Here is a 24,939-nt window from a genome sequence, read left to right as displayed (position 1 = left end):
TTCTGTCTCTTTAAGAGACAAGCCATGTCCACTCTCTCCCCAGCCTGAGACAAGCTGATTTTCAGCTTTTCCATCTCCCTCTCCAAGAGGCAACTCCTGCCTCTCTCCACTTCTCTTCTTCCCCCTTCTCTCTCTCTCTCTCTCTCTCTCTCTCTCTCTCTCTCTGCTCTGCTCTTCTCTCCTTCTCCCCCCTCTTCCCTTCTATAACCCACTAAATAAATATCCAACCTCACTCTGTATGGCATGCCTATCCATGTCTCTGTCTCTTGCCCACCACCGTATGCCTCCCTGCCCAGGACCATGTTGGGAGACCTGCGGTGTGGTCTTGTGGCATTCTCATCTTTCTGTCTCTCCTTGTGGTCTTGTACACTGTCCCTACCTGGGACTGGCTGCTTTCGGGACCCCCTGCCCGCTGCCTGCTGCCACATGGCCTGCTGCCTGCCCCTGCTCGGGGACCTGTAGCATTTCTGCCCCTGCAGCCACAAAGGATCCTGCAGCATTTTTTAATTTTTCCATTTCAGCAGTTAGGGGCCAGATTGACCTGTAGCTTCTCTGGTCTATGGACTATAGACTTTTCAAATACCCTCTATAGTAAGCCTGTGTGTAGGCTGGGACTTTTAAAGATATTAGTGAAATTTATTAGAGATTCAGAATTGTCACTTGAAGTTAGTTACCTCATGACCCAATGTCCTGATCATGTGACCCAGTGGTAACAAAATTGATGGGGTAACTGTGTGAGTTTCTTCTCCTTCACAGAAGGTTAATCCAGGAAGTAAGCGCTCAGGGTAGGGAAAGTGAGGAGGAAAGGTGACATGAGGGTGTGTGAGTTATTAAGAGCTGTTGCTGTAGATGGCCTGAGCTTAAGTCCAATGGTACTTAAAATAAAAATGTGGGGTGTTTTTCATTTACCTCCCTCAGGACACATAGGAGCAGGCACAGTGGAGACCTGAAAAATGCAAAATCTCATTCTCTGCCCTGGAAAATATACAACTCCTAACTTGAAAGTCCCAAGCACGTGATGGTAAGAACATGAGTTAGAGCTGGCCGTGGTGCAGATTCCTGAGGTTTCATTTTATCATTAAAATAAACCCAATGGCAGTTTTCTGGGTAGGATCTTGAAATAAATCAGGAATTTATGTCATATAAAAGTCTAAAATGTGGAACAGATTAGAGGCAGGACCCTGTATGATGGAGAGCACACATCCAGTAGCTCTTTTAAGAAGAAGGCCGAGTAGCAACATTGTGGGTAGGGCAATGAGACTGACTGCTGGGGGCGGTGGTGCTTTGAATATGAATAGCCCCCATAGGTTCATGTATTTGAATGCTTAGTCATCAGGAACTGACACTACTTAGAAGGATTAGGAGGTGTGACCCTGTTAGAGAAAGTGTGTCATTATGGGTGAGCTTTGTGGTTTCCAGGGCCCAAGCCAGGTCAGGTGGCTCTCTCTTCCTGCTTCCTATGGGTCTGAATGTAGAACTCTCAGCTACTGCTCCAGCCAATGACTGGCAGCACATACCATGTGTTCCTGCCATAGCAATAAGGGACTTAAATATTAAATATTGTAAGCAAGCTCCAATTAAATGTTTTCCTTTATAGGAGTTGTTGTGTGGTCATGGTGTTTCTTCACAGTATAGAGCACTGACTAAGACTGAGGGATGGGGGGGATTTTATCATTATTTCTATAGGGTACTAAGTCCTTTGGAAAATTGTTTCTTTCAGGATTGCTTAAATCTAGGACAAAATCATGGTAAGACAGGAATTTGGAGACAGGTATCCTGGGATTCCAAGCTGACTCAGAGAGGAAGCTGTGGGCAAGAGTAGACTAAGGATATTTAACAGAAAGAACACATTTTGCTGGCAGTCTAGAAGGACTTGCCATTGGGTTCTCTATAGTGCCTTATTCATGAGTGGAGATTGATGATGTGTACAATAAAAAAAATCCAGAGAATACTGGAGAAATACTTTCTGTGTGCTGGCTCTACCCTGGTTCACTATGTAAGGGAAGGGTTCTGGAGATCATCAAGAAGAATGACATGAAAAGAAGAGAAAAGGAAAACCCTACACTGGGCAAAGGGTAGTCCCTGGAAAGGCCAAACGGTGGACAAGTGATCTAGCAAGGAGCAGGTGAAGCAGAATGGACGTAGAAGGAAATATCACAAGAATGCCTACCCTCGCATCAAGTCTTCCTAAGCTCATGGATGATGGTCCTAAAAACCAGCCGAGGTTTTTTTCTTTTTGTTTGTTTGTTTGTTTTTTGTGGAAATGGGTGTGCAGATGTGGTTTGAAGCTGGTTTGTTTCCCAAAACTCCTGCTGGGGATTAATATTTCCAAACTATATGTTAATGGTAGTAAGAGGATAGAAGATTAATTTCAGTGTGGTGGCTAACACCAGAGCCTTTGGAAAATTATTAGATTAGGCAAAGTCGTCAGATTGAAGCCTCCACAATCCTTGTGCTCACTTTATAAGAAGAAGGAGAGAACCCACAGAGAAAAGAAAAGGAAAGAAAGAAGGAAGAAGAAAGGAAGAAGGAAGGAAGGAAGGGGAAGTCAACTCCTGGAATGATGGATGCTGAGAAAGCCCAAGGTCCACAGTCATCTGTTGACAACATGGCTATAGCCTGTGGTGGTTAATCTTGATTGCCAACTTGACTCAATTTGGAATCACCTAGGAGACACTCTGAAGGAAGGGCATTTCCAGCAGGTGTAACTGAGGTAGGAAGATTCAACCCCAGACATGGGCAGCACCATCCTATAGGTGAGTGAGGGTCCAGGACCAAATAAAAAGAGAGAAAGTATGAATGCCAGCATTCATCTCTCTCTGATCCCTGACTGCAGATGCAAAGGGACCAGCTTCCTCATGTTCTGGTTATCATGGCCTTCCTGCCCATGGTGACCTGTATTCCCAGAAACAATATAAACGTTGGGCTAGTTCTGGAAAGGGGAAACCCTAGAACTCACTGGCTAGCCAGTCTATCCAACTGGTGAGCTTCAAGATCAAGGAAAGACCTTGTCTCAAAAAATAAGATAGAGAGTAATGGAAGAAGGCGCCTAATGTCACCTCCTGACATGTATGTACACAGGAACACAAACCCAAAAGAGATGTTTAACATGTAAATTAGCCCTACATTTAATTGAACTGGTTTCTTACTTTTCACACAGAAAGCATGCGTCTGGCCTCCTAAGACTTAGGAAGTTTATTTTTTTCCTCAAAGTTTTATGAATGATTGAAGAGGGGGCTGTCCTTGGAAAGAAGTCCACTGAAGATCTGGCATCTTGGTCGCTATGGGAACAAATAAAGCCAGCTTTTGTGTTGGTGATTTTGGGGAGTATAAGCCATTTGCTGGTTGGTTATAGTGTGGAGGTGTGGTTGGTAGGTTCATTCTGGTTGGTCCCGATGCCTTATCTTCATCAGGTCTCCTGTCTCTCCTGATGCCACCATGGTGATGCCTTATCTTCATCAGGTCTCCCGTCTCTCCTGATGCCACCATGGTAATTCCTTATGGTGCTGTTCTTGAAGATGAGGCTCTTCTGGGGAGAAACCAAACATGACTTTGTTTGTGTGGGGAGGACTTCTGGGACTCTTTTGGAGGCTACCAGGTCAGTTTAAAGATGTCACTTTGAGGACCAAGGCAGAAATGGAGGGTCTTCCCATGAATTAAGTCTTTGCAGCAAAGCTTTTATAGTATGCGCTCAGCTGAGCTGCTGAGGCAGGGTGTTTGTTGACCTCCAGAAACAGCCACGACCTACAGTGTGAGAAGTTACAGAGCATAGCAGGGTGCAGGATCATATAGTCTAGTCACTTACGCTGGTCCAGCGTGCGCTGAACCCCACCCATTCTGGAAAGCTTGACCTTCTGGGTTTCCTTCAGGTGGATTATCCATAAGACCAATAGGAGGATAGCAAGCAGCAGGACACCCACTGCAATGCCCAGCACAATGGTGGTGACACTGGGACACTCTAAGGAAAAAGCACAAGCCATGAATTATGTGAGTCTCTACCCACAAGTCCACAGCCTCTGCATGCCGCCCACTCTCCCAGAGGGTCCCGCTCCAGAGACTCACTCTCTGCCACACAACATGGGTAGACAAGAAAACACAGCCTCAGTCAGCATCAGAAAGCAAGGCCAGTCTCTGTGGTCCCAAATGATACTTAAAGGCCACTAGGCCTGGCATTTTATTCACAGAGAAAGTTATGGACATTCCTGAGGGACCCTAAGCCATCTTACTGCATAGTGGGTATGGGGACCCCAGGAGAAGTTCATGATTATGTCTTGAGGACAGGTCCTCACCCAGAGTCTGTGCCCCTCCTACTCTCATGGGTTTCAACTTGAGAAGGGCTGGAGAACAGTGGGCTCAGGTTTCTGTCCTATAGGAGTTCCAGTGTGCTGCTGGCCAACATTTCTTGTGGTTGCTCAAGCAATCTCTCTGCCTTTGTCCTTTCAGCGAAGTAAGAATGGGATGAGAAACTAGAATTCTGAAGCTGCATGCCTAAGACCTGTAAGGACATCTTACCTTCTGCCCAAATCCGCCATCTTCCACATCTTTGGCCATTGTCACTCCTCACTTCTCCAAACTGCTCTAACAGCCTGTGTCTCATCCATCTGTTGGAGAACCCTGGACCTTCAAACTATCACTTAGTCCTCTATCTCTTCTGCCATTTCCATCCAAGGGTAGTATCTGTCCATACTACTTCTGGACTCAACCCAGCTCAACCTGTCCACCTCCAGTCTTATTCCTGACCAGGACAGCAATGTTTGGCAGGACCATGCCTATCTCAGTTCAAGATAGGACCATATAAACACACCTTGTACTGATGACTGGACAGTGTCCACCTGACAAGGGAGCAACCACTTTATACACCGAGATGATTATTTCCTCATGCCTGACGGGACCATACCACTACTATATCTACCTGGTCCCTGATAGGTGTGTGTTAACCCAACTGTGGCTAGAATTGTATTAATATGGTTCCTGACTATGTGTACCTTGATTTCTGATAGTGCTGGGTCTGTTTGGTCACCAAGAAGACCATGTTCACCGTGTCCTCTTACAGTACTGTGTCCAATAAGACACTCAACAGTTCTGTGTGGTCATTAGGAGGACACTGTCCTCCTGGTTGCCAGATGAGATTTAAAAAAGAAAAAAGACAATGTGAGTATTACCATTTTTCTTCTGGGAACTTCTAATAGCTTTTTGGCATGCTCAGGAACAAACTTGTACCCGTAGAGGATGTGTGGTGCCCGTGGGCTGATGATTGTCATGACCACTGACCTACTGAGTCTCCTTGTCTCAATGATCTCATTTTTCCTTCCAGGAGAATGGGCCACTCACCACATGGCCTTTGTTTCATTTTAACTGTAGTTGCGACAGGACCATGCCATGGACCCCACAACGACTAGGTCAGAATCTTCCATTCACAGATATTATTGTCCAGGCCTTGAGCTGCATGGGGCAAAGGGTGCTTGAGAGGCATTCACTCCATTCCTTTGAGACTCATGATAGGTGTCTTGAAACAGCTAACCGGTACCAGTCCTTGGGGCCCTCCCATCAAATGGGAGATGCTCCAACTGTAAGGTGTGGTGCTTCCATGGTGCCATGCTCAACACAGACTGGAGCTACCACCAGAGGTACCTGTCTGCCAACCATCTCTTGGTGCAGGGCCAGGTGAGGGTACTGCTTACCTGCCCAGGTATCCTGGATAGTTCTCCTTCTGCTACTGGGTACCCTTGCCCACTGGATTGAGACCCTTCCCTTTGCAGCCCTCTTGCTATCTGCAGAGGCTCTTGGGCTAGAGTTCTCGTCACCATGTCCTACCTCACCAGATCTGGGCACTGTCCAGCCTTACCTCGGCTCTCCTCTACATAGATGGAATAGATGCTTCTCCGGTCTCGCTGGCGCACAGTGTAGGTCGTCCAGCAGCCCTCTGCATCCTGTTCACTGCAGTTCTTGCGGTGAAATTCTGAACTCAACAGATCCATACACTCCCAGAAGCAAGGTGCTCCATTGCTGAGTTTTAAGCACTTGGCACAGGAGCTGAGGAGAAGTTGGGAATGAGTTTGATGAAATAGGATGGCGAGGGGGTGTCAAGGGCACAAGGATGGGCAAGGTGCACACTGTGTGAGGGTACACAAGTGTGTTGGGTGCAGCACTATGCAAGATGCATGAGTGTGTCAGGATTTACAAGTGTACAAGACTTTATGGGTGTCTGGCTGCATGGGTGTGTCAGGGTGAATGGTGAGTGAGTGCATACTGGTGTGTGCGCATGTCCCAGCCAATAAGGGTATGCTGGTGTGTAAGGCTGTGTGTGTGTCAGGGTGCACGAAGTGTCACTGTGTACGTGTATGTTCGGGAGCACTGGTGAATGAGAGAGTACTGTGTGCAAGGCTGTGTGAGTTTGTCAAGATGCGTGTTATGTGAGTGCAAACTGGTGTGTCAGGGTGCACTGGTGGATCAGTTTGTCTAGCTGTGCAAGACTTCACAGGGATGCCAAGGTGTATTACTGTGTGAGCGTAGACTGCCGTGTAAGGGTGCCCTGATAATTAGGGTGTACAGATACGCAAGGATGAGCAGGTGTCTCACGGGATGTGGGAGTGTCAAGGTTCATGGAGTGTAATATGTGCGGGTGTTCCACATACACGCTGGCCCTGTAGTGAGAATCCCAGGCTCCCTTAGAGGTCAGCACAGTGGTGTAAGTGAGGGTAGAGCAGACTGTGATCCTGGGAGGAGACCAAAGGGCAGAGCCAGTGGAAATTGGATCCAAGGGAGGTACAGACCCCCTCAAAATGACACCTCCTGCTGGGTCTGCTGGATCTTGCTGAGAACTGTGGTGCAGTGGCACCCCTGGGGACTCCCAGGTAGCCTAGCTGTGAGGGCAGCGTGGGTGGTTGGGGACACTCACAGGTACTTGTGGCAACGTGAGAAAGCAGCAGGAGAAACAGCGGAGCTCTCCTCACACAGTGGTGGAAGGTAGCCGGGGTCACACTCACAACTGTTGCAGCGGCAGCGGCCATGGCCATTGCACACCGCCAGGTTTTTGCTGAGACAGCCCTCAGTGGATCTCCGACACTGGCAGGCTGAACCCTCATAGGCTTCCCTGCAAACGCACTGGCCACAGGAGCAGGAGCCCCTCTCTGGAAAACAGCCGAGGTCACACAACTCACCTTCATGGAGGTGGGTGGGAACTAGGAACCAGTCTCCCATCACCCTGGGCCCTTGCCCGATAGTGCCTGCCAGGAAGGACTGTACTTACAGCCTCCTTGCTGCCTGCTTCTACCAGTACCTTCTCACCCAGCCCTACAACACCAGGGAAGGACAGCTGGGCAAAGACACAGGGACCAGAGAGATCCCCCACCCCTCCGACAACACATCCGCCTTTCAGCCGGACTGGGCCTCCACATCGTGTTTGAATATCTCTTGAGTCAGGACTGTGACTTCTGTTGTCCTCCAGGGACAATGGCTGACCCTCACAGACATGGAAGGCCTGTCCAGCCTTGCTGCTGCTGTGCAGCTCGGCAAGACTAGCAATCATCTGTCCATCGGTCCCAGTGTCCCTCTCAGCATCTTCTGGTGCAAACTGACAAGAAAGTCCATCCCCCAGTGGCGGTGGCCCTTGTCACTCACGCGGACCACCGCAGACTTGGCCATCGTATCTTTCACAGCTTATACTGTCACACTCGCAGTACTGCCCGAAGATCTCTTTGTTGGGGTCGTCACTGGGATGGCACTCACACCGCCCACAGATGCAGTCTCCCAATCCTGAGCACACAAGGGAGCTGTTGTCTTTCTGGCAGCTTCTCTGCAGTTCCTGGCTGCTCTGGCCCTGTGTCTGGCACTCACAGTTTTTCCCTGTGTAGCCAGAGTTGCACCTGTGGGCATACAGGAAGGGCAGTGATCAGGTTCTTCCCTGAAGTGGTTACACCTTTAGCCCTTGGGCCCAGTGCACACATCCAAACACCTGTAAAGTATGGCACACCACGGCCACTCCTTTCTCAGTGGTGTTCTGAGTGCGCACCTGAGGTAGACCCAAGGCCGCCCTGGGTAGGGTGGCCAAGCATAAGCTTGTCCTTGGCCCATGAACAGTCCCTCTGACAGGCTACCATGGCATCGCGCAGACAATGGGGCAAATGGTTCACTACTTGAGGCTTCTGAATGTCCCTGGATCTCTGGTAGCTGATAAACCAGACCTAAGCTTTGACTTGGTCTCAGTCCTTGCCTGCTACTAGATCTGTCTTCTGGTGAGAGGAGTTTCCTGTGAGCCAATTCTCTGCCTGGGACCCTTCGTGGCCAGAGAGTGGAGAGTGAAGTCGGAATTGTCGAGGAATACCATGGCTTGGGGAGTGATAGCAAGGACTTTGGGAGTGTGAACCCCAGGCTCCCCACCAGCTCCTCACACCTGCAGCCTAGGAGCTATCTAGGGAAAATGCTGTTGGCTGTTTGTGATCACCTCATCCATAGATACCCTTCCCATGGGTTGGACTGCCAAGGGCAGCATGTACCTGCCTCACCTGCAGATGCCACACTCCATGACACCCTTTCCTCCACAGAGGCCCTGCTCCTGACTCGGGTCCCGGCACTGGCACTCACACTGGGGAAGGACCCGCACGGTCACCGTATCAGCGAAGCTAAGGGCCTGGATGACAAAGACCTGCTTCTGAATGCACTTTGAAGCCATGACAGTGACCTGGAAGGTGACCTGGAGGAGGGTAATGGGGCTTAGACAGGGGCCATGGGTGACCAGGGTCATAGTCCTACTCCTTCCCCTCAGGGGTGCTGGGAGGGATCAGAGTGATGTCTGGGGAGGAGTGGCATGGGTTCTTTCTGAAGCAGAGGATCTTGGGACAGACTATGGATCAAGCTATAGGGAGTCCAGACCCTCACTCCACCCCACCCCAGCCCTTACTAACCAGCAACCAAGCCCTACTGTGAATCAGACTAGGGAGGTAGCGTTTTTCATTATCCATACAATAGGAGATTTTCAACAGTGAACGTGTGGAGCGCAGTTTTCCCTTGTGTCCAGAGTGCTAAAGATAATAGAATGCCACAGGGAGTGTGGTGTTCTTTATCCATCCCAGAATAGAGGTGAGTGTCCCAGGCTGTGACAGCACACACAAGTGCCACAAAGATGGCAGGGCTGATGACAGAGAGTGCTGGTTTGCAAAATCAGGCTACATCTGAAATCAGTTTAAGCCAATGGTACTTAAAGATAGAGAAAAATAAGTAACACACCATCTAAAATTTAGAATAAAATTTGTCAGTTTCTCATATGAATCACCCAGCATGAAGGGATGGTATTCTGTTTGGGGTGTGTGTAGGGGTGTGTGTGTGTGTGTGTGTGTGTGTGTGCATGTGTGTGTGTGTGTGTGGTGATGTTAGTTCATGAGCTAAAAGAAAGATTAAAACTTGGATAACAAATTTATATTTGTTAGGGAAAGAAGTCAGCTTGTTTTTCTGCTCACCTGTGTGGCTTGAGACTTGATGTTTCCATCAAAAGGTAAAATGAAACAAAAGTCAGAAAAGCTGACCCAATCCATACCTTATTTTTTAATCTCCCTTCATGTCTAGCAATTGCCCCCTAGGGGGTGCTGTTATTGCATGACTGGTTAGTGTGTCTGGGTTATTCCAGGAGGGGTGTGGGGTTTCCTGGTCTGCGCATTTGGTGTCTTCCTGCTCCTTAACATTACCGTATGGACAGCACCAGTCTGCCAAGTGATGTTTAAAGGGAGAAGCGTCTGGCCGCTGGCCACCAATTGCTTTCCCGTTTGCTTGCTCCAGGTGAGCCTCTGTTTCCTCCTGAATGTCCCTGAGATTGAGTTATTGAAATACCTGGTGGGCCCTCTAGCATGCTGGGTTGGGAACCCCAGGCTCACCTGGTCGTTGATCTGTACACTGTCACACTCCCCTCTGGATTTGCCTGTACTTGATGCCCCGTTACTGCAGAAGGAGTCGTAGGTGACTTTCAGGGTGTTGGGGATGGTGGTGTGGTCCAGGAAGACTCTGGAGGTGAGTCTCTGTGGGCAGAGAAAAGCCATGCTCAGGGGTGACAGGTTCAGCTGTCCCTGCCCCCCAGTACTGTGGCACTGTTACACTTTTCATGCCCCTCCTCCCCTGCACACCAGTTGATGACACAAACACCTATTGGTAGCTCAGTGAGCATGTCAGGGCAGGCCAGCAGGTCGACGCCATGGCTTGCTCTGAGACAGGCCATTGGTAGGAGATCAGCATAGACACAGCTGTGAGCTCTTTGAGGACAGTCCCCTCACTGCTGAATGCCAGGGCCAGCTGAGGAGGAGCCACAGACTGTTGAAGATGTGAGAGACGGAGCACAGATGGGAGGAGAAAGGGAACAGGTGGCATCTGGCAAGAGGGCAAGGATGGCGTCACCTGAGTCATCCCTAGAAAGGCAGAGCTAGACTTGGCAGTGGCCTGGCACAGAGTCTTTTGGGGAGCATCTGGGGTTCACAAGGCTAGAGAAGGAGATGAAACCTCTCCATGGGCAGTGGCGGCAGTGTTACAGGGGCCCCCACACACTGTGCTGGCGGATCCCAGGATGTTTGGTCACAGAAGGCTAGTTCAGAATTTAAGGATACCCGTCACTTGTAGATTTCTGTATCTGTAAGCCCCGAGCAATGCAGTATGTCATGCATGCTGGTGTCTACCGGAACCCTGGGACCCCGAGGGAGTGGATTTGGATGCAGCTGGATAGACAACACACCAGGGGGGAGGATGAGGAATGAAGGTCTGCAGCATTTGCCTGGGGCAGGAGTGGGACCGGCATGCAGGAGGTGCTGCGCTGGTTGGTTTCTGTCAGCTTAATACAAACCAGAGTCCCTTTGGAAGAGGCAACCTCGGTAGAGGAATTGGCTTATCAGACTGGCCTGTGGGCATGTCTATGGGCATTTTCTTAATTGCTACTTGATGCAGGAGGGCCTAGTTCACTGTGGGTGCTTTCTCTTTAACACAGTAACAGAAAGGGAACTAGGACAGGCCCTTCTTCCCAAGACTGTCTACACAGCATCTGAATTTACTAAGGCGATGTCTGTGGTCCCCCCAGCCTGTGAGACAGCATGTGCTCTTCCATGGCCACCTGTCCTCCAATATCTCCATGGCGGTAGGCAGGGGAGAGCCCCATCTGGGTAGGACTTGGAACTCACGTTTTAGAGAGAGCCAGAGGAGATCTGTGAGCCACACACTCATTCACCAGTAAGAGGAACTGCCCTGTCCTCTGTGTCTGTCCAGAAGACTGTAGGGTGCTGGTCGGGGCTGCCGGGGGTTACAGCAGGGTTCCGTAAGCCAGCTCTGCTAACTGTGAGGTTCAGACCATCTCACGCAGCTACTCCAGGAGACTCACCCTGTAGGTATCCTTAATGAACTGTGCCACACTGCTGGAGTCACCCGAAAGTTCCCTGATGGCCAACGTGGAGATGAACGTGGTGAGTCTCTGTTGAGAGAGAAGATCAAGCTGGCACCTGGGACCACCAACTCCTCCGTGCTCGTGAGGGCTTGTGACACCCAGGGGGTCCCTCCAGCTCTCCAAGTGGCTAGGATGATGCTCAACTGAGTCTCCACTTCACAGAGTCACAGAAGGAGCATCGGTGACATGCTGCCAAGTGCCGACACCTGGCTCTTAGTACTCTCATGCCTGTGGTGTAGGTGCCCCTGGCAGGCAGTTCCATTTTCAAGCTGTTGATGTCACTGACTGGGGAACACACACCTGTCTTATCACGGGACAATATCTTCACCATATCATCACGGTGGACAGAAATCATACCCATGATACATAGGGGCACGGATGGCAATAGAAAGTGATAAAATTACAGGAAGAGGAGGAAGAGGTTAGCCTTACTGAGCATCACTGGGTTTGAGCAATCTGATTTCAATGGGGACCATGTTAAACAACCCTGTGACAATCAGCCCTGGCAGAACTGATCTGCTTCCCAGAGTGTCCCTGAAGGTGGCTCAGCCTGAATCCCTGGATAGCTGACAGACCATCATCCTCCCCGCAACTGCCTAGTGTCACTCAAGGACTGTGTCACATGTCATGAAAAGGAAATGTTGGTACCCTCTCCAGACAAATCCTACCGACAGTCAGGATAGACACTTCTCTATCCCGCATTGTCCCTAGAATGGAGTCTGCCCTCTCTGTGAGCACAGTAGGCTTTTTACATCCAGGCCACCAAACCTCTCTGAGCTTGTCAGCTCAAACAATGTCATTTGTCTTGGCTATGGGACCAGCCCACCAGAAAATTCGGGCTCTGTCTTGTCCTGTTTATGAAAGTTGCTTTCCCCTCAGTCCAGAAGCATTCACGGGAAGGGTCTTGTGTGTAACATTCTCATGTGCTCCCTGTGGCATTGACCAACTTCCCGAGAACAGAGCCTTATGGAGGCTTATGACCTCTCAGGGCAAAGGAAGTGGTGGGCCTCAAGTCTTCCATCTGTGGCTTCCTCCCTTGTCACCATGCTGTCTGTGGGAGTATGACTCCTGACCCACTACAGCTCTGTGAGGAGGGATTGTCATAGCCCAGTCACAGGTGGACATAGGGGCTGTGACATCCTGACAATGGAGTGTCCTCCTCTTTGTTCTGCTAGCTGGCAACCTGTGCAGAGCCAAACCACTGTTCCTTGTGGGTGCTGTGATGGCGGTATTCTAGGCTGCCACCTCTCCTCTTACTATCTCTGTAGGGTAGCTTCCCTTCTCTGGAGCCTGGGAACCTAACAGCAAGAAGTGTGGTTTTCCTGTTGTCCTGGCAACCAAGGCTTGCCTGAGACCTGTGATGTGACCCAACCCTGCGTCCTCATGCAGCAACGCACATCCAGCCACAGTCAACTCCCCAGCCATTGTAGGGCTTCCTCCCCCAAGATTCATGTTCTTATTCAACCCAGCCCTGCACCCGGCTGTTGTGCAAGGTCACACAGCTTTAGAGAGTCCAGGCACAAGGGGAGTCAACCTGAATTCTCATGTGTCACACGAGTGTGCCTCTGAGGATGGATGATGTCAGGGGACACTGATGTCACTGTCAGATGGGGAGAATTTGTTACTGGGGGCAGCTGCTTTCTGAATTAACCGGATGGATCAGCTCAGAAGTCCCTAGAGCAGTCCTCATAGAGGAGGAGGTCCCAAATGGTCCCACTGCAGACTGTAGCTCTGAGGTTCTACTGTAGGGATCCTGCTGACCCATAAGAACTGGTCATCAGACAAATAGATCATGGCCATCTTCCTTGTCTCAGACTGCTGGACTTGTGTCTCATTCTGGTCTCAGGCCCTTACTCTGGCAAGTGGAAGCAGGACTCCACTCCGGTGATTCCACCAGAATGCTGGGCTTCCTCACCCTGCAACTGAAATGCCTGCCACTCTTGGTCAAGACCCACCTCTCTTACCTCATGTGTTTTCACCATCCTCGAGGGCACCATGACAATGGGCTGGATGTTGTTTTCAGCCAGTTTCCTTGCCAGCTGGAGCACTGAATGGTCGTCCTGGGGAGAAGGGGCATCCCGTCAGGCCACCCAGTGGACTATGGCTCTGAGGACTATGATATCACCCTTGTCCTGTGGCAGCACCTTATCTGAACAAGGTGTACAAATATGTGAACAGAATTCAGCAGAAATGAATGATGTTGAAAGACAGTTAAGAAAATACCAAAGGTTGCAGCATGCTTGGTCTCTTGGTGCAGACCCAGGATCCCTCTAATCCTGGCAACCTCTCAGACTTCCTTATAACCCACATCCAGTCATTTGTGGCTCTGTTAGACCCCACTCTAACAGGGACCCACGGCTGCCATGCTAGGTTAGGACTCAGGAAGGGGGGTGGTCTTCATTGTCCTCCCTTCTAGACTCTTCAAAGTTACCCTGCTGCAGCTTGCCTGCAGGGCCCTTCCTCCTAGCCCACTCCATCCCCTAGGGACTGTTCTCAGTGGCTCCTTTTAGCCCTCCAGCCAATCTCCATTTCTTTATGACTCCCCCACTGACTTGCAGAATAGGGAAGACTCTCTTTGGTATGTCTTGGTGTCTTGCTGCTGTGCTCTGGCCTGAGGCTGATACCTGAGACCTAATAGGACCAGTCACAGCTTTTGAGTTTTTCTTGAATTTGTTTCTTAGGTTGGAAAGAGGTATTTAAGGCTCTGGAGAGGTGACCCTGTGTGATCCTGACCTGGCTGTTATGAGGGGGCAAGTTTATAAGAGTCCTGTTTTTTCTCCCATTTGGGTTCCTGTCTTGTGTCATGCAGGGCTAAGCCTCAGATGACACCAGGGAAGGAAGGGGCTCACAGGTTCTCTTCTGCTCTTGAACATGCCATCTTCCAAGTGACAATGACTATCACTGGGATTCAGTCTGGTACCCGGACTCTTGTCTTTAGCCAAGTGGAGATCGTTGTCCGTGACGAGCACCAGAAACCGTGCCCCATTGCGCCAACCGATTTCTCCCTGAGAAAAGAATGGCCTGGGGTTACCCGCTGTACTTTTTCTGCTGGCCACCTCAGGAGCCAGATGCGGCAGCCTGGAGCCTGCCCCCCTCTCACCGGCTCTGGGGTTTCACAGCAGCCAGACAACAGAAAGAGAGTCGAGATTGAGTCTGGGGTGTGTCTAATAAGATGCCCGAAGTGTGAGGTGAGGGGACATGAAATGTGTATCTACTTCCGAATAGACAAAACTTCTACAGTCCATCCCCCCAGACCCAGGACTGGCTCTCAAAAACATCCCCCCAAAATCTGTGGTGTCCATCATGACAGGCAAATCCCAAGTGTGAATACAGGGCCCACAGGGGAACTGCATCTTCCTGGAGAATCCCTGGAAAGGGGTGTGTGCTTGCAGCACGCTGTAGTCTGACACCCAGGGAAGCCGGAGAGCTGAGAGAAAAGAGCTGAGCCGGCGCAGAGTGAGCTTGCTGCAACAGCGACATAAAGAGACAGCCAGGGACAGATGTGGGACGGTGTGTGGGTGAGAGAAGAGAAGTAGGAGCAAACTCTGGCCAGGGATTGTTATCTTGCCTTGGAGGTGAGAGTGGGCCCCTGACTCAGGACGTGTAGGATGAGGCCCAGGTTACTATGGTCACTTGACAGGTTCTTCAGGAGGCATCACAGATAATAGTGAATCTGCAGGTAATCTTGCAGGTTCTTTTGACCTCTTCCTCCTCTCACCCCCCAGCCACCTCCTGCGGCTTTCCAGAAGTCTAGTGAGGGTTATTCCTCTCAGGCTGACAGCCAGCAAAGGGGTATTGACTTGGCCCTTTGAGAGAACATGGCTGGCACAATAGCTTGCAGCACCAGAGAAGTCTTCAGACCTCAGAAGGGCTTGGTAGGCTCACCAGGCACGTGGCGACTTGCATCATAGCATCCAGTTGTCCCTTGGGAGTATCCAGGTTTCCAGAAACCAGTTGTTTCACCAGTTCCTTCTGAAACTGACCGGAGTCATCGGTCAACTTCAGGATGTGCTGGAAGGTCATGTTCCTGATGAATCCGAAGCCTGAGGAGGACAGATGAGGCTGGGAGGCTGGGTCTAAGATAGGGAGGTGAGCCTGAGAGATACCTGGACACAACCTCAGTTTCCCTGCCTTATAGTAAAACAAGGGAGAAAACAGGATGGTGGATGTGTGCATTTGAGAATGTATGTTGTGGGAGTTCCTGTGCATACATGTGAGCATTCAAAATCGTGTATACACCTGGACACAGTTTACATATGTGTGTTCCTATATGAATGTGAGCATGTACAGGTGTGAAAATAAATTATTCATCTGTGTCACTGTATGTATTTGAGAATGTGTGTGCACATGTGGTCTAATACATGTGTTAGCCTGCGTGTGGGTGTGCATGTGGCTATGCACACACATACAAGTGCATGAATGTGAACACAGATGTCCAAGTGTGAGGGAGGACATCACTCTTCAGGGAAGAGAGTGCTGTTTGGGGGCAGCCAGGCCAGGTGGAGCTGTGCACACATCACACATGCAAGCACCCAAGCCTTATTCTCTGAACCTGTTGGTGTTTGTGGAGCTCTGACCCTTTGATCTCCGGCTCATTGTGATCACTTCCTTTACGCTACAATTGCTACTTTGTCGACCTAATCTGATGTTTACTCGTTTTTAGAAATTAGCACTTCTGTCTTTTGAGCTTACCAAGAGATGAGTGAATGAGTGAGAGAGGAAAGAAGAACCAGTGGAGGGCTGAATCTTGTGGTCAGTGACTGGACATGGTCCGCTCCACTCACAGTGATGTTCTGAGAACTCCCCGGTGGCAGTTCTCAGGTCACTGCCTCTGATGTGTAGGGGAAGGGTTGCCCAGGATATGCGAAATGCTGAGTCTGATCCCTGCAGTGGCTATGGATCTCACCAATATGGCCTGATCTGGTGATCTCATTGAGGGCTTGGAGCAGGTCACTGCCCAGTGTCTGGACATTGGAAAGACGGTCTTGTGTGGAGTCAGAGATGGCCATCAAGATGTACAGGTCAACAGAGTTGTCCTGGGTCCTCTGGACGCTCACGTTGAATGCTGCTGCTTGACCTGTAAAGGAGAAGGGTATCACTGCTGGGCTGTGTTGTCTTAGGACGCTGGTACTGAGCAGGGGTTGCACATGAACTGTTCTCTCTAGTAGCACCTCGGTCTTCTCAGTTTCTTCCATCATTGCTGCCTGGGATAGCATCCTTTGAAAAGGACCGATAGCTATCTATACCTGGTGGTGCACAACCTTTAACCTCAGCACTAAGGAGGCAGAGCAGAAAAATCTCTGCGAATTGGAAGTCAGTGTGGGCTACATAGTGAGGCCCTGCTTAAAAGGGAGAGGGCACTGAAACCTTTCCTGCTTCTTCCTGCCATGTGGGAACACCAACCGGATGTCTGAAGTGGCTTCTGAGGAACCCAGCCACCCCAGCACCCTGATTTTGGGCTTCCATTCTCCAGATCCATGAGCAGGATGTCTTGTAAGCCCACACAAGCCCTTTGCTTCTGCCCATGGCTCAGTTTACTACCCTGGCTCCCTGGGGCCAGGCCTCGTACCAATACTGGGGCCTGTGCTCTGAAACACTTGCTGTGGCCACAGTCACATCATCTATTGGGCAGACTGGTTTAATGAGTTTCTCAGTTGCAAGACTCATCAGTGCCAAGACTCATCAGTGCCCTTCTTCTCTCAAGAACACTTGGCCTTCTGAGAGTGAATGCAACAGTATTTTCCAAATGGTTTGTTCTCCTTTCTCAAAACCAAACCAAAGCAAAGCAGAGCAAAAACATAGCACAGGGTTAAAAGGGAGACCAGGCATCCAGTGTAGACAGCAGACAATGGAGGCTGGGGGAGATTTGCTTGCTTAGAGTGAGCAAGAGGCAGAGCTATGTATGGAGAACCTCAGTCTTTTAAATTAAAAATGCAATTATGATGAACATGGTGTGTGGTAAGGGTGTGTGTGTGTGTCTACCCTTGAATCAATCCCTGAATTCAAGTGCATCTCCTGCTTCAGTTTACTGAGAGTATTTGGGAGCTCAGGTGTCTGGAGAGTGGACATCAGTCATGAGGATCCCAGCAACCTTCAGGCCAACCTGGACACACACCCTGCAATGGCGAGTGTTGGTTTTCCACTTTACACAATCTAGAATTACCTGGGAGAAAGGCCTCAGGGCCAGCCTGTGCGCGACTGTCCTGAGTCTGTGAGTTGAGGCAGGAAGACGCGCCCACTGTGGGCGGCACCACTCCCTGGCTGGGATCCTGTGCTCTATGACGTGCACTTGCAGGGGCATGCATCCATCACCCTCTGCTTCCTGACTGTGGGTGTCCTGTGCCCAGCTGCTTCAAGCTCCCGCTGCTGTGGTGCCCCCATCTTGATGGGCTGTACCCCTGAACTGTGAGTCAAACCCTCTCCCATTTGAGCTGCCTCTGTCAGGAATCTCAACACTGTCAGGAGAAGAAACTGAACCACAGTCTACCTGTCCACAGTGACAGCAGGGATGCTGGCTGAGCTCCTGTAAACACCACGTGCCCGGTTCTCACCAGGCAAGTTCGAGCCTACCTGGTCTCAAGTGAAGCGTCACATTTTGTGGGGACAGCTGCTTCTGGTCCCTGTCCTTGTCCTCCTGGGGTTCAGCAAGGCTCTTGGGGTCCACGAGGTACTCAAATGTGCAGCCCCTTAATAACAGTTGCTCCGGGGTGTCACAGCGGAGAGACTCTGGCTGCCCTTGGCCTGTGAAGTTCTGGCGAAAGGGCCAGGTTAGTGTCACAAGGAAGATGACAGACCGTAGGGACTAGAGATCCCAGCCTATCTCCTCTTCACTTGCCATTACACTTTGGCATAGAAATCTCTGTGAATGGGGGCAGCCTACCAAGGAATAACTGGCCTTGAGACAACCTCGGTCTCCTTGAGGGCTTCAAATCAGGCAGCTGGAGGCCCCTTTCTGCCCTTGAACTACTCCCTCTAGCACTGAGGACTTGAGTTCAAATCACGGCATCTACACACAAATAAATGCCACGTGTGCCTGTAACCCAGCATAAGCACTCTGGCCACCAGCTCGGCTCTAGGAATTGAGAAGGAATAGGCAGAGACTGATGTCCTCTTCTGTACTCTACTTGTGTGTGTGAGTACATATACCTATATCACGCACACATACACAGGCACATAGACACACATACAGAGACACAAATACACACACACACATAGACACAAACGTACAGAAAGAGACACACAGACAGACAGACAGACACACACACCCCACCCTCAATGTATTTTAAAAAATGGGGAGAGTCATCTGGGGGAATCCAGAACATCCAGAGGGGCCCCTGGGCAGGCTTGAGACACTAAAGCATCATTGAGCCAATGATAGTCACAGAATATCGAGCAAGATAGAGATGCATGTATGCATTAGGGGGAAGAAAGGAAGGGGAGACAGACAGATGAGGCAGACAGTCATGGGGTAGGGTGGAGACCAGAGAGAGACATACACACATACACAGAGAAATGGAGAGAGACAGAGAGAATGGATGTTATACTCCACCCGTCAACCCATGGGTTTCTTACCTTCTTCTGGCACCAGGCGCATCCAGGCCCTGACCTGATGCAGTCCTGACAGGTGTTCACTTTGTCCTTGGTACACCACTGAGTCAGGGCTGGGGAGAAAGTTGGGTGAGTAGGTTCTGCCCATCCCAGCTGCTCCAGAGTCAATAGGGGTGGGGAGGAAAGGGGGACAGGAGAGGTCAGGTCAGGACTGGAAGCCCCGTTTGGCTCTGTGAGTGGAGTGATGCCCACAGGGTGTGTCTGTTCTTCCCAGCACACCTCATAGGAGCTGACTTCATAGAACTCACCACATCCCAGGGAGAGCAGTCCAGTTAGGATGAGCAGCAGGGGGTGCCGGCCCAGCATGTCCTGTGGAGGGAAGGACCTGGTGAGTCAAGGCTGACCTCCTACAGAGCCTCTTCTGGATTGTCTGAAATGCAGGGCTGCTGAGGGTGGAGAGGATCTAGTCCCTGATACCTCAGGGTGTAAGAATCAGACAGGTTCCATGCAAAGTCAGTCACCAATGTCGCCAGGCTCAGGGAAGGAGGAAGTGGGGAGCCACAGGCCTATTGAAGTGGCTGGGGCACCAAGCGCAGAAGACAGGTCACTCACTGTAGGTGATACATACAGACATATACAACACACGCACACACACACGCACACACGCACGCACGCACACACACACACACACCATGTGCTATATGTCAACACAGACACTGCACACCCACCACATGTTACAAATGCTGTATGTGCTCCATGCTGCTGAGGCTGAGCCTTCAAAGCTGGAACCTGGGCTGCAAGCTGAGACTCTGTTTGTCCTGGTAGTGCTGGGAGCTATTCATGTGTGGCTGTAGGCCGCTGCTTGTTCTCTATCACAGCCTTCAACCTGTCCTTAAGGTGTCTGAAAGTGGACAGTTTCAGGGTTGACTAGTTGTCTCTGGCCAGACTTAGTTACTGAGTAGATAGATCACACCAGCTCTGGGTGAATATCTCCTAACTTAGATTTGTTCTTTGCCAAGGGTACCGACTGGACTCTCCCTTCCCCCCACAAAAACCAAACCAAACCAAACAAAACACCAGTGGCAGCGTGAAAACTCTTGTATCCTTTGATCGGGAAATTTGAACAGGATGGATATAGACCTCTGTGTACCCTACACTCTCCAGAGAACAGGAAGGGGCCCGGGTTACTGCAAGACTAACCCACAGATGCAGTGTCTCAATGACCTGGTGACAGGTAGCCTGCCAGGGTGGCGGTGCTGCCACCTCCCATCCCCCACATCGCTCCTTGCTTATGAGAATCCTGGCAATGGGTTTTTGATCCTACTGCACGTACTGGCTTTGGGGGAGCCTAGGCAGTTTGGATGCTCACCTTACTAGACCTGGATGGAGGTGGGTGGTCCTTGGACTTCCCACACCTCAGGGAACCCTGATTGCTCTTCGAGCTGATGAGGGATGGGGACTTGATGGGGGAGGGGGAGGGAAATGGGAGGCGGTGGCAGGGAGGAGGCAGAAATCTTTAATAAATAAATAAATAAATTTAAAAAAATAAAATAAAAAAAAGAGAATCCTGTGGTTATTACAAAGAATGGCCTGAGAGACTCATCTTGCAGGCTGGTGACAGGCAGGCACTCCAAACAACCCTAAAAGTGACCACACTAGGAAACCCAGGACCCACCAACTCACCAGAAGTCTGCAGCAAAGCCAGCTCTTTCCCTGGGGAAGTGATGGCACAGCCCAGCACTCTCTCAGGAAGTGGTGAGGCTTACCACAGCCCCTGCTTTGGGCTTTGGTAAGTTTCCTTTCATGGAGATTCTGTTGAGGACCCGGGTCCCCTCCCTTGGCACCAAACACAGGCATCGAATGAAGACCTTGTTTTAGATTAAATCAAGCTGCAAACACCTGGGACCTGAGGGATGCATCGGAGGGAAAATGGATCCCATCTATGTAACATGTTCCCATGAAAAGCAGATACCAGTGAGGGCAGGTGGCTGAGACCAGCAAGAAGAGGTGGGTGACTTCCTGTTGTGAAGTTCTCCCAGTTGCAGAACCCTCCACCCAGCCCTCAGAAGCCCGAGGCTCCCTGGGAGAGATACCTGTGTCAAGAGTTACAGGAGTGAGCAGGGGGAAATTGGCAGAGCCCCAGGGTGGGTTTGGAGGGAGAGCAAGCGGCAACCCATGGCCACCGTGTCTTAGGGAAAACAAAATTAAAGGCTTGTGATGACCACAGCCCACTCAATAGTTTCCATGGAAGTCCAGTGCCAAGGTGGAGTCACTTCTGTCTGTTCACTCACAAAAGACCCGGGGTAGGGGGCAGATGAGAACCAGGGCATCAAAACACTGTTCTGAGACCCAATGCTCCGGGTAGGGACGAGCTACTCCATCACCAGTATTCCCAGTTTCTCCAGTAATCCTGTCTATGTCTTCCAGTTTTCTATATGAATGTATATAGTGACATCTTTTAAGGATAAGGCTTTATCTTTATGAGAATTTCATAATGTGTGCAATGTAACTTAATCACATCCACCTCCACTTCTCAGCCAACGCCCACATCTCCCTCCCAAGTTTACGTCCTTCATTATTTAGTCATTACTTAATTTTTAAATGCATGTGTCCATATTTATCTAATCTATCTGTCTATCTATCTATCTATCTATCTATCTATCTATCTATCTATTCCATATGTGTGTGGGTGCTTGAGGTAGCCAGAAGTGGGTGTCTGATCCCCTGGAGCTGGTATTACAGAAATTGTTTGTCTCATGTTTGCCTTGAAGACTGAACTGGGGTTGCTGGAAGAGCAGCAAGCATTCTTAACTGCTGTTAAGAGTTATTAAATAATTCTTAAATTATTAAATAATCATTAAATAAACAACAAATTATTTAAAATTAAAATAATTATTAAAAATTAAAATTAAATATTATTTTGAGCCTGCTGAATTCAGCTTGTGCTTCTCACGTGCATGTGGCCTTGCTGTCATCTGTTGGAACAGGGCTCCCCCCAAAGAAGAATGACTCTCCCTCCCATGACAGCCATCAATTGCCAATAGTACCGGGCAGAGCCTTGGAAGCCCCTCCCCCTTCACACTGGAGTCTTTCATTGTCTTGATCCATGGCAGGTCTTAGAAGAGCTCTCAGATCTGCAGTAGCTAACACACTGCCCGAGACTGCAGATTCCACAACCCACTGGCTCTGTTGTTCCCACCACATACAATCCTGGAGTGGATTAGACCATGGCGGCAGCTGTGCTCCATCAATCACTGGATGGCTCCTGTTCACTCTTTCACCCACTCATCTCTCTAGCAAGTGCTTTTCGGCCCCTCCTGGTAAAATACTAGATGTATCTAGTCTATCCTTAAAGATTACTGGATTCTGCCTCTACCGGTCCCTTCAGCGTCTGCATTGCCCCCACTTCTACTGAGTTTCCACTCCAAATGTTCCAGACACAATGGATGTTACTTAAAATCCAGCTGGGAAGAACTGCTTTCCTGGAGCTGACTGTACTCTCAGACTCTAGAGCACCAAGAGAGCCCTGCCTAGGGCTGGGACAGAAGAACCCCATACCTGGAAGCTTCTATAACAGCAGCATCATGCCTCTCAGGCTCAGAGGTCTCTGCATCTCATACCGGCCAGGTCTAAGCATCCTAGAGCCCTGCCCCCAGCCCATGTCTACATCTCTTGCCCACAGGAAATGATAAGACCTATGCTACCAAATTATGAGCAGGGGTGAGGCTATGGAAGGCCCACTGGGGTCAGGGCCAACCCAGGGTATTGGTCACTGATCCAGTAGAAACAGGGCTCCCCGTTTCCACGGTGTCCTCTCTGCCGGCTGGCCATCTGTTCCCACACAGCCTCAGTTTGCACTGCATCCTCTCTGGGAGGTGACCTGATGACAGCATCCCAGAGTCCTCAGCAGCTCTTCTCTCCATCCATGGCTCCCAGTCTGGTGCTGGCCTCCATGTCACAAGCGTGGAGTCACTGTTCCAGGAAGGTGGTTGGTGCTACGGCTTCCCTGCTGCTCTCACCACCCCAGTCCTCTCCTGTCACGACTGCTGCCTCAGGCGCTATAGGAAGCAGAGGCCGTGCATGCTGTCCTTCCACTTATCAAACGACAGCAGTGCAGGGACCCAGCCCTACAGTCGGTAAGCTCTGGGTGGTGATGGTGGCTGGGAAAGGGGCAGGCCACAGTGTTCAGATCCTAGAAGATCCAAGGGGAGCCCTGGGATCCAGAGCCATGACTTCAGTTGCCCCCTCATCTGCCAGAGGCCTTGAGAACAGCTCTTATGAATGAACCTGACCATGGTGGAGAGGTTAGGGTTACCAGAACCAGAATCCCACACCAGTATTGTTCCCTTAAGCACAATGCTTACCAAGTGTGACATCTACCAGGCCAGGCCTTTTAAAGCCTGAGCACCAGGGATTCACATGACATCACTAAAGAAGACACACACACACACACACACACAACATGGACACCTAAGCACACACTGTACACACATATATGTAATAGATACTCATATATGGGCATGTACCTGCATGCGATACATATCACACACACATGTACCACACAGACATAATCGTACATACATACAGGCATGCATGTGCATACCAGCACACTTCACACAGACCTGTACGCATGTGCACAGACACACATATCACACAAACAGACCCACCGTCCCTCACACAGGTGAGTCTGAAAGTAGATTTATCAGGGCTAGAGGTGCGAAGAGAGGGGGACCAGCTGAGGCAGGAAGAGGCAGACACAATTGGCTCCTGCCGATAGCCCTGGGAACTTCCCCGACAGCTCCAGTCCTTCCTGAACCCTCCACTTCCAGCCTGGGGTTAGGAAGCCCTCCCTACAAGAGGATCATCCAGTCTCTGCTGGGTCTGGCAGCCACCATGTCTCTGGAGGCCCAGATAGTGTATGGGATCCTAGAACCAAAGCAGAAGACCTGTGCATCTGTGCTTATTCTTCACCAGGCTGACCTCATGTTCTCAGCTCTGGGTGTTCCTAGCCTTCTTCATGGTTCTTCCTGGAGGTTGCAAGGGGCCTCTCCTACTACAGGGCCTTGACCTGGTAGTCTTGGAACAGTTTTCTTTCTGACTCCCTGGTCTGGGGTCATAGAGAGGCCACAGGATCCTTACCCGGGCTGGGGTCAGGTCTCCTGATGCTTAGAGAAGATTAACACTGAGGTATCCTCTCTAAGAGCCACAGGGACAGGCCCCCACTCACCGCGTGGCTCCTTGGAGGCCTCGACTCAGCTGGGGGTTCTTCAGCTCCTAATCAGCTGGTTCTTGGTCTTCTCTGGCAGACACGCCTTAGCTTGGTTCTTCCTCTTCTGACTTAGCTCCTGGGAGGAAGTGGTGTGATCTGTGGCTGATTGCCCTACATATGGGCCTTACTCAGTCCTCCGTGCCTTGTCACACACTCTCAGCAGCTACAAGGCAGTGATGAAGTGCTCTCATAGAGGGAAGTAGACCAGGGGAGGTAGGGGAGTTGCTTGGGACAGCTGTCTGGAGACACTGGAAGATTCCCCAGCATGCCAAGGATGGGTCGTGATCCAAGGGTCAGTGGCCAGGGGCTGGTTTTGGCAGGTTCATGCTCCAGATGTGGGGAGGTATGGCTTAGGTCTGAGCACCAGACACAGAGCCACAACTCAGGCAGGAAGCAGCACTGCACAGCAGGTCCCCTCCTTGCTTCCCACCTCCACCCTCCTCTGACATCAGACTGCAGCTTGGCCTTTCAATGTGGATAAAAGACCAGCAACTTCCCAGGAATGCTCCAAACCTTCAGGCCTGATTGGAACTGCTGGGCACCCAGTCTCACGGACTGAGCAGTTCCCCGCCTCTCAGGTTCTCCAGTGTGTAGATGGCGATCAAGCCCCCGCTGTGTAAACTGATCTAGTAAATTCCTTTTTATAGCACAGATTCACCCTTTGGTTATTTTCCTCTCCAGACCATGGCGGACACAGCAGAGTATATGGTGT

The 24,939-nt window shown here is 50.5% G+C and overlaps 1 protein-coding gene across 1 annotated transcript; it reads right to left on the bottom strand.

Annotated features, from left to right (window-relative positions):
• Window positions 1-3,458: 3,458 nt before the first annotated feature.
• LOC121461648 (integrin beta-2-like protein) lies at window positions 3,459-19,324 on the bottom strand. The gene is made up of 15 exons (XM_041672734.1): window positions 19,267-19,324; window positions 18,983-19,071; window positions 17,981-18,161; window positions 16,317-16,487; window positions 15,296-15,453; window positions 14,260-14,415; window positions 13,375-13,470; window positions 11,348-11,437; window positions 9,867-10,007; window positions 8,505-8,692; window positions 7,621-7,865; window positions 6,899-7,130; window positions 5,846-6,033; window positions 3,806-3,958; window positions 3,459-3,526 (listed from the first exon to the last, which is right to left on the bottom strand). The coding sequence occupies exons 1-15, from the start codon at window positions 19,322-19,324 to the stop codon at window positions 3,459-3,461; spliced, it is 2,214 nt and encodes a 737-aa protein (XP_041528668.1).
• Between the last annotated feature and the right edge of the window lie 5,615 nt (window positions 19,325-24,939).

This window comes from Microtus oregoni, unplaced genomic scaffold (assembly GCF_018167655.1).
Source record: "Microtus oregoni isolate MIOR12 unplaced genomic scaffold, Mior012 000023F_ref0000262, whole genome shotgun sequence".
Classification (NCBI taxonomy): domain Eukaryota; kingdom Metazoa; phylum Chordata; class Mammalia; order Rodentia; family Cricetidae; genus Microtus; species Microtus oregoni.
Note: the sequence above shows the minus strand (reverse complement) of the source record. Positions and strands in the feature narration are given on the sequence as shown.

Bases quoted from the DNA above. Each gene is read 5' to 3' on its own strand.
- LOC121461648 (XM_041672734.1), bottom strand. From the start codon at position 19,324: ATGCTGGGCCGGCACCCCCTGCTGCTCATCCTAACTGGACTGCTCTCC. The intron at 13,471-14,259 runs GTGAGCCCCTTC...CCTTCTCCCCAG, and splicing joins TCAAGAGCAGAAGAGAACCT to GACGACCATTCAGTGCTCCA. The intron at 10,008-11,347 runs GTGAGTCTCCTG...CTCTGCCCACAG, and splicing joins TCATTAAGGATACCTACAGG to AGACTCACCTCCAGAGTCTT.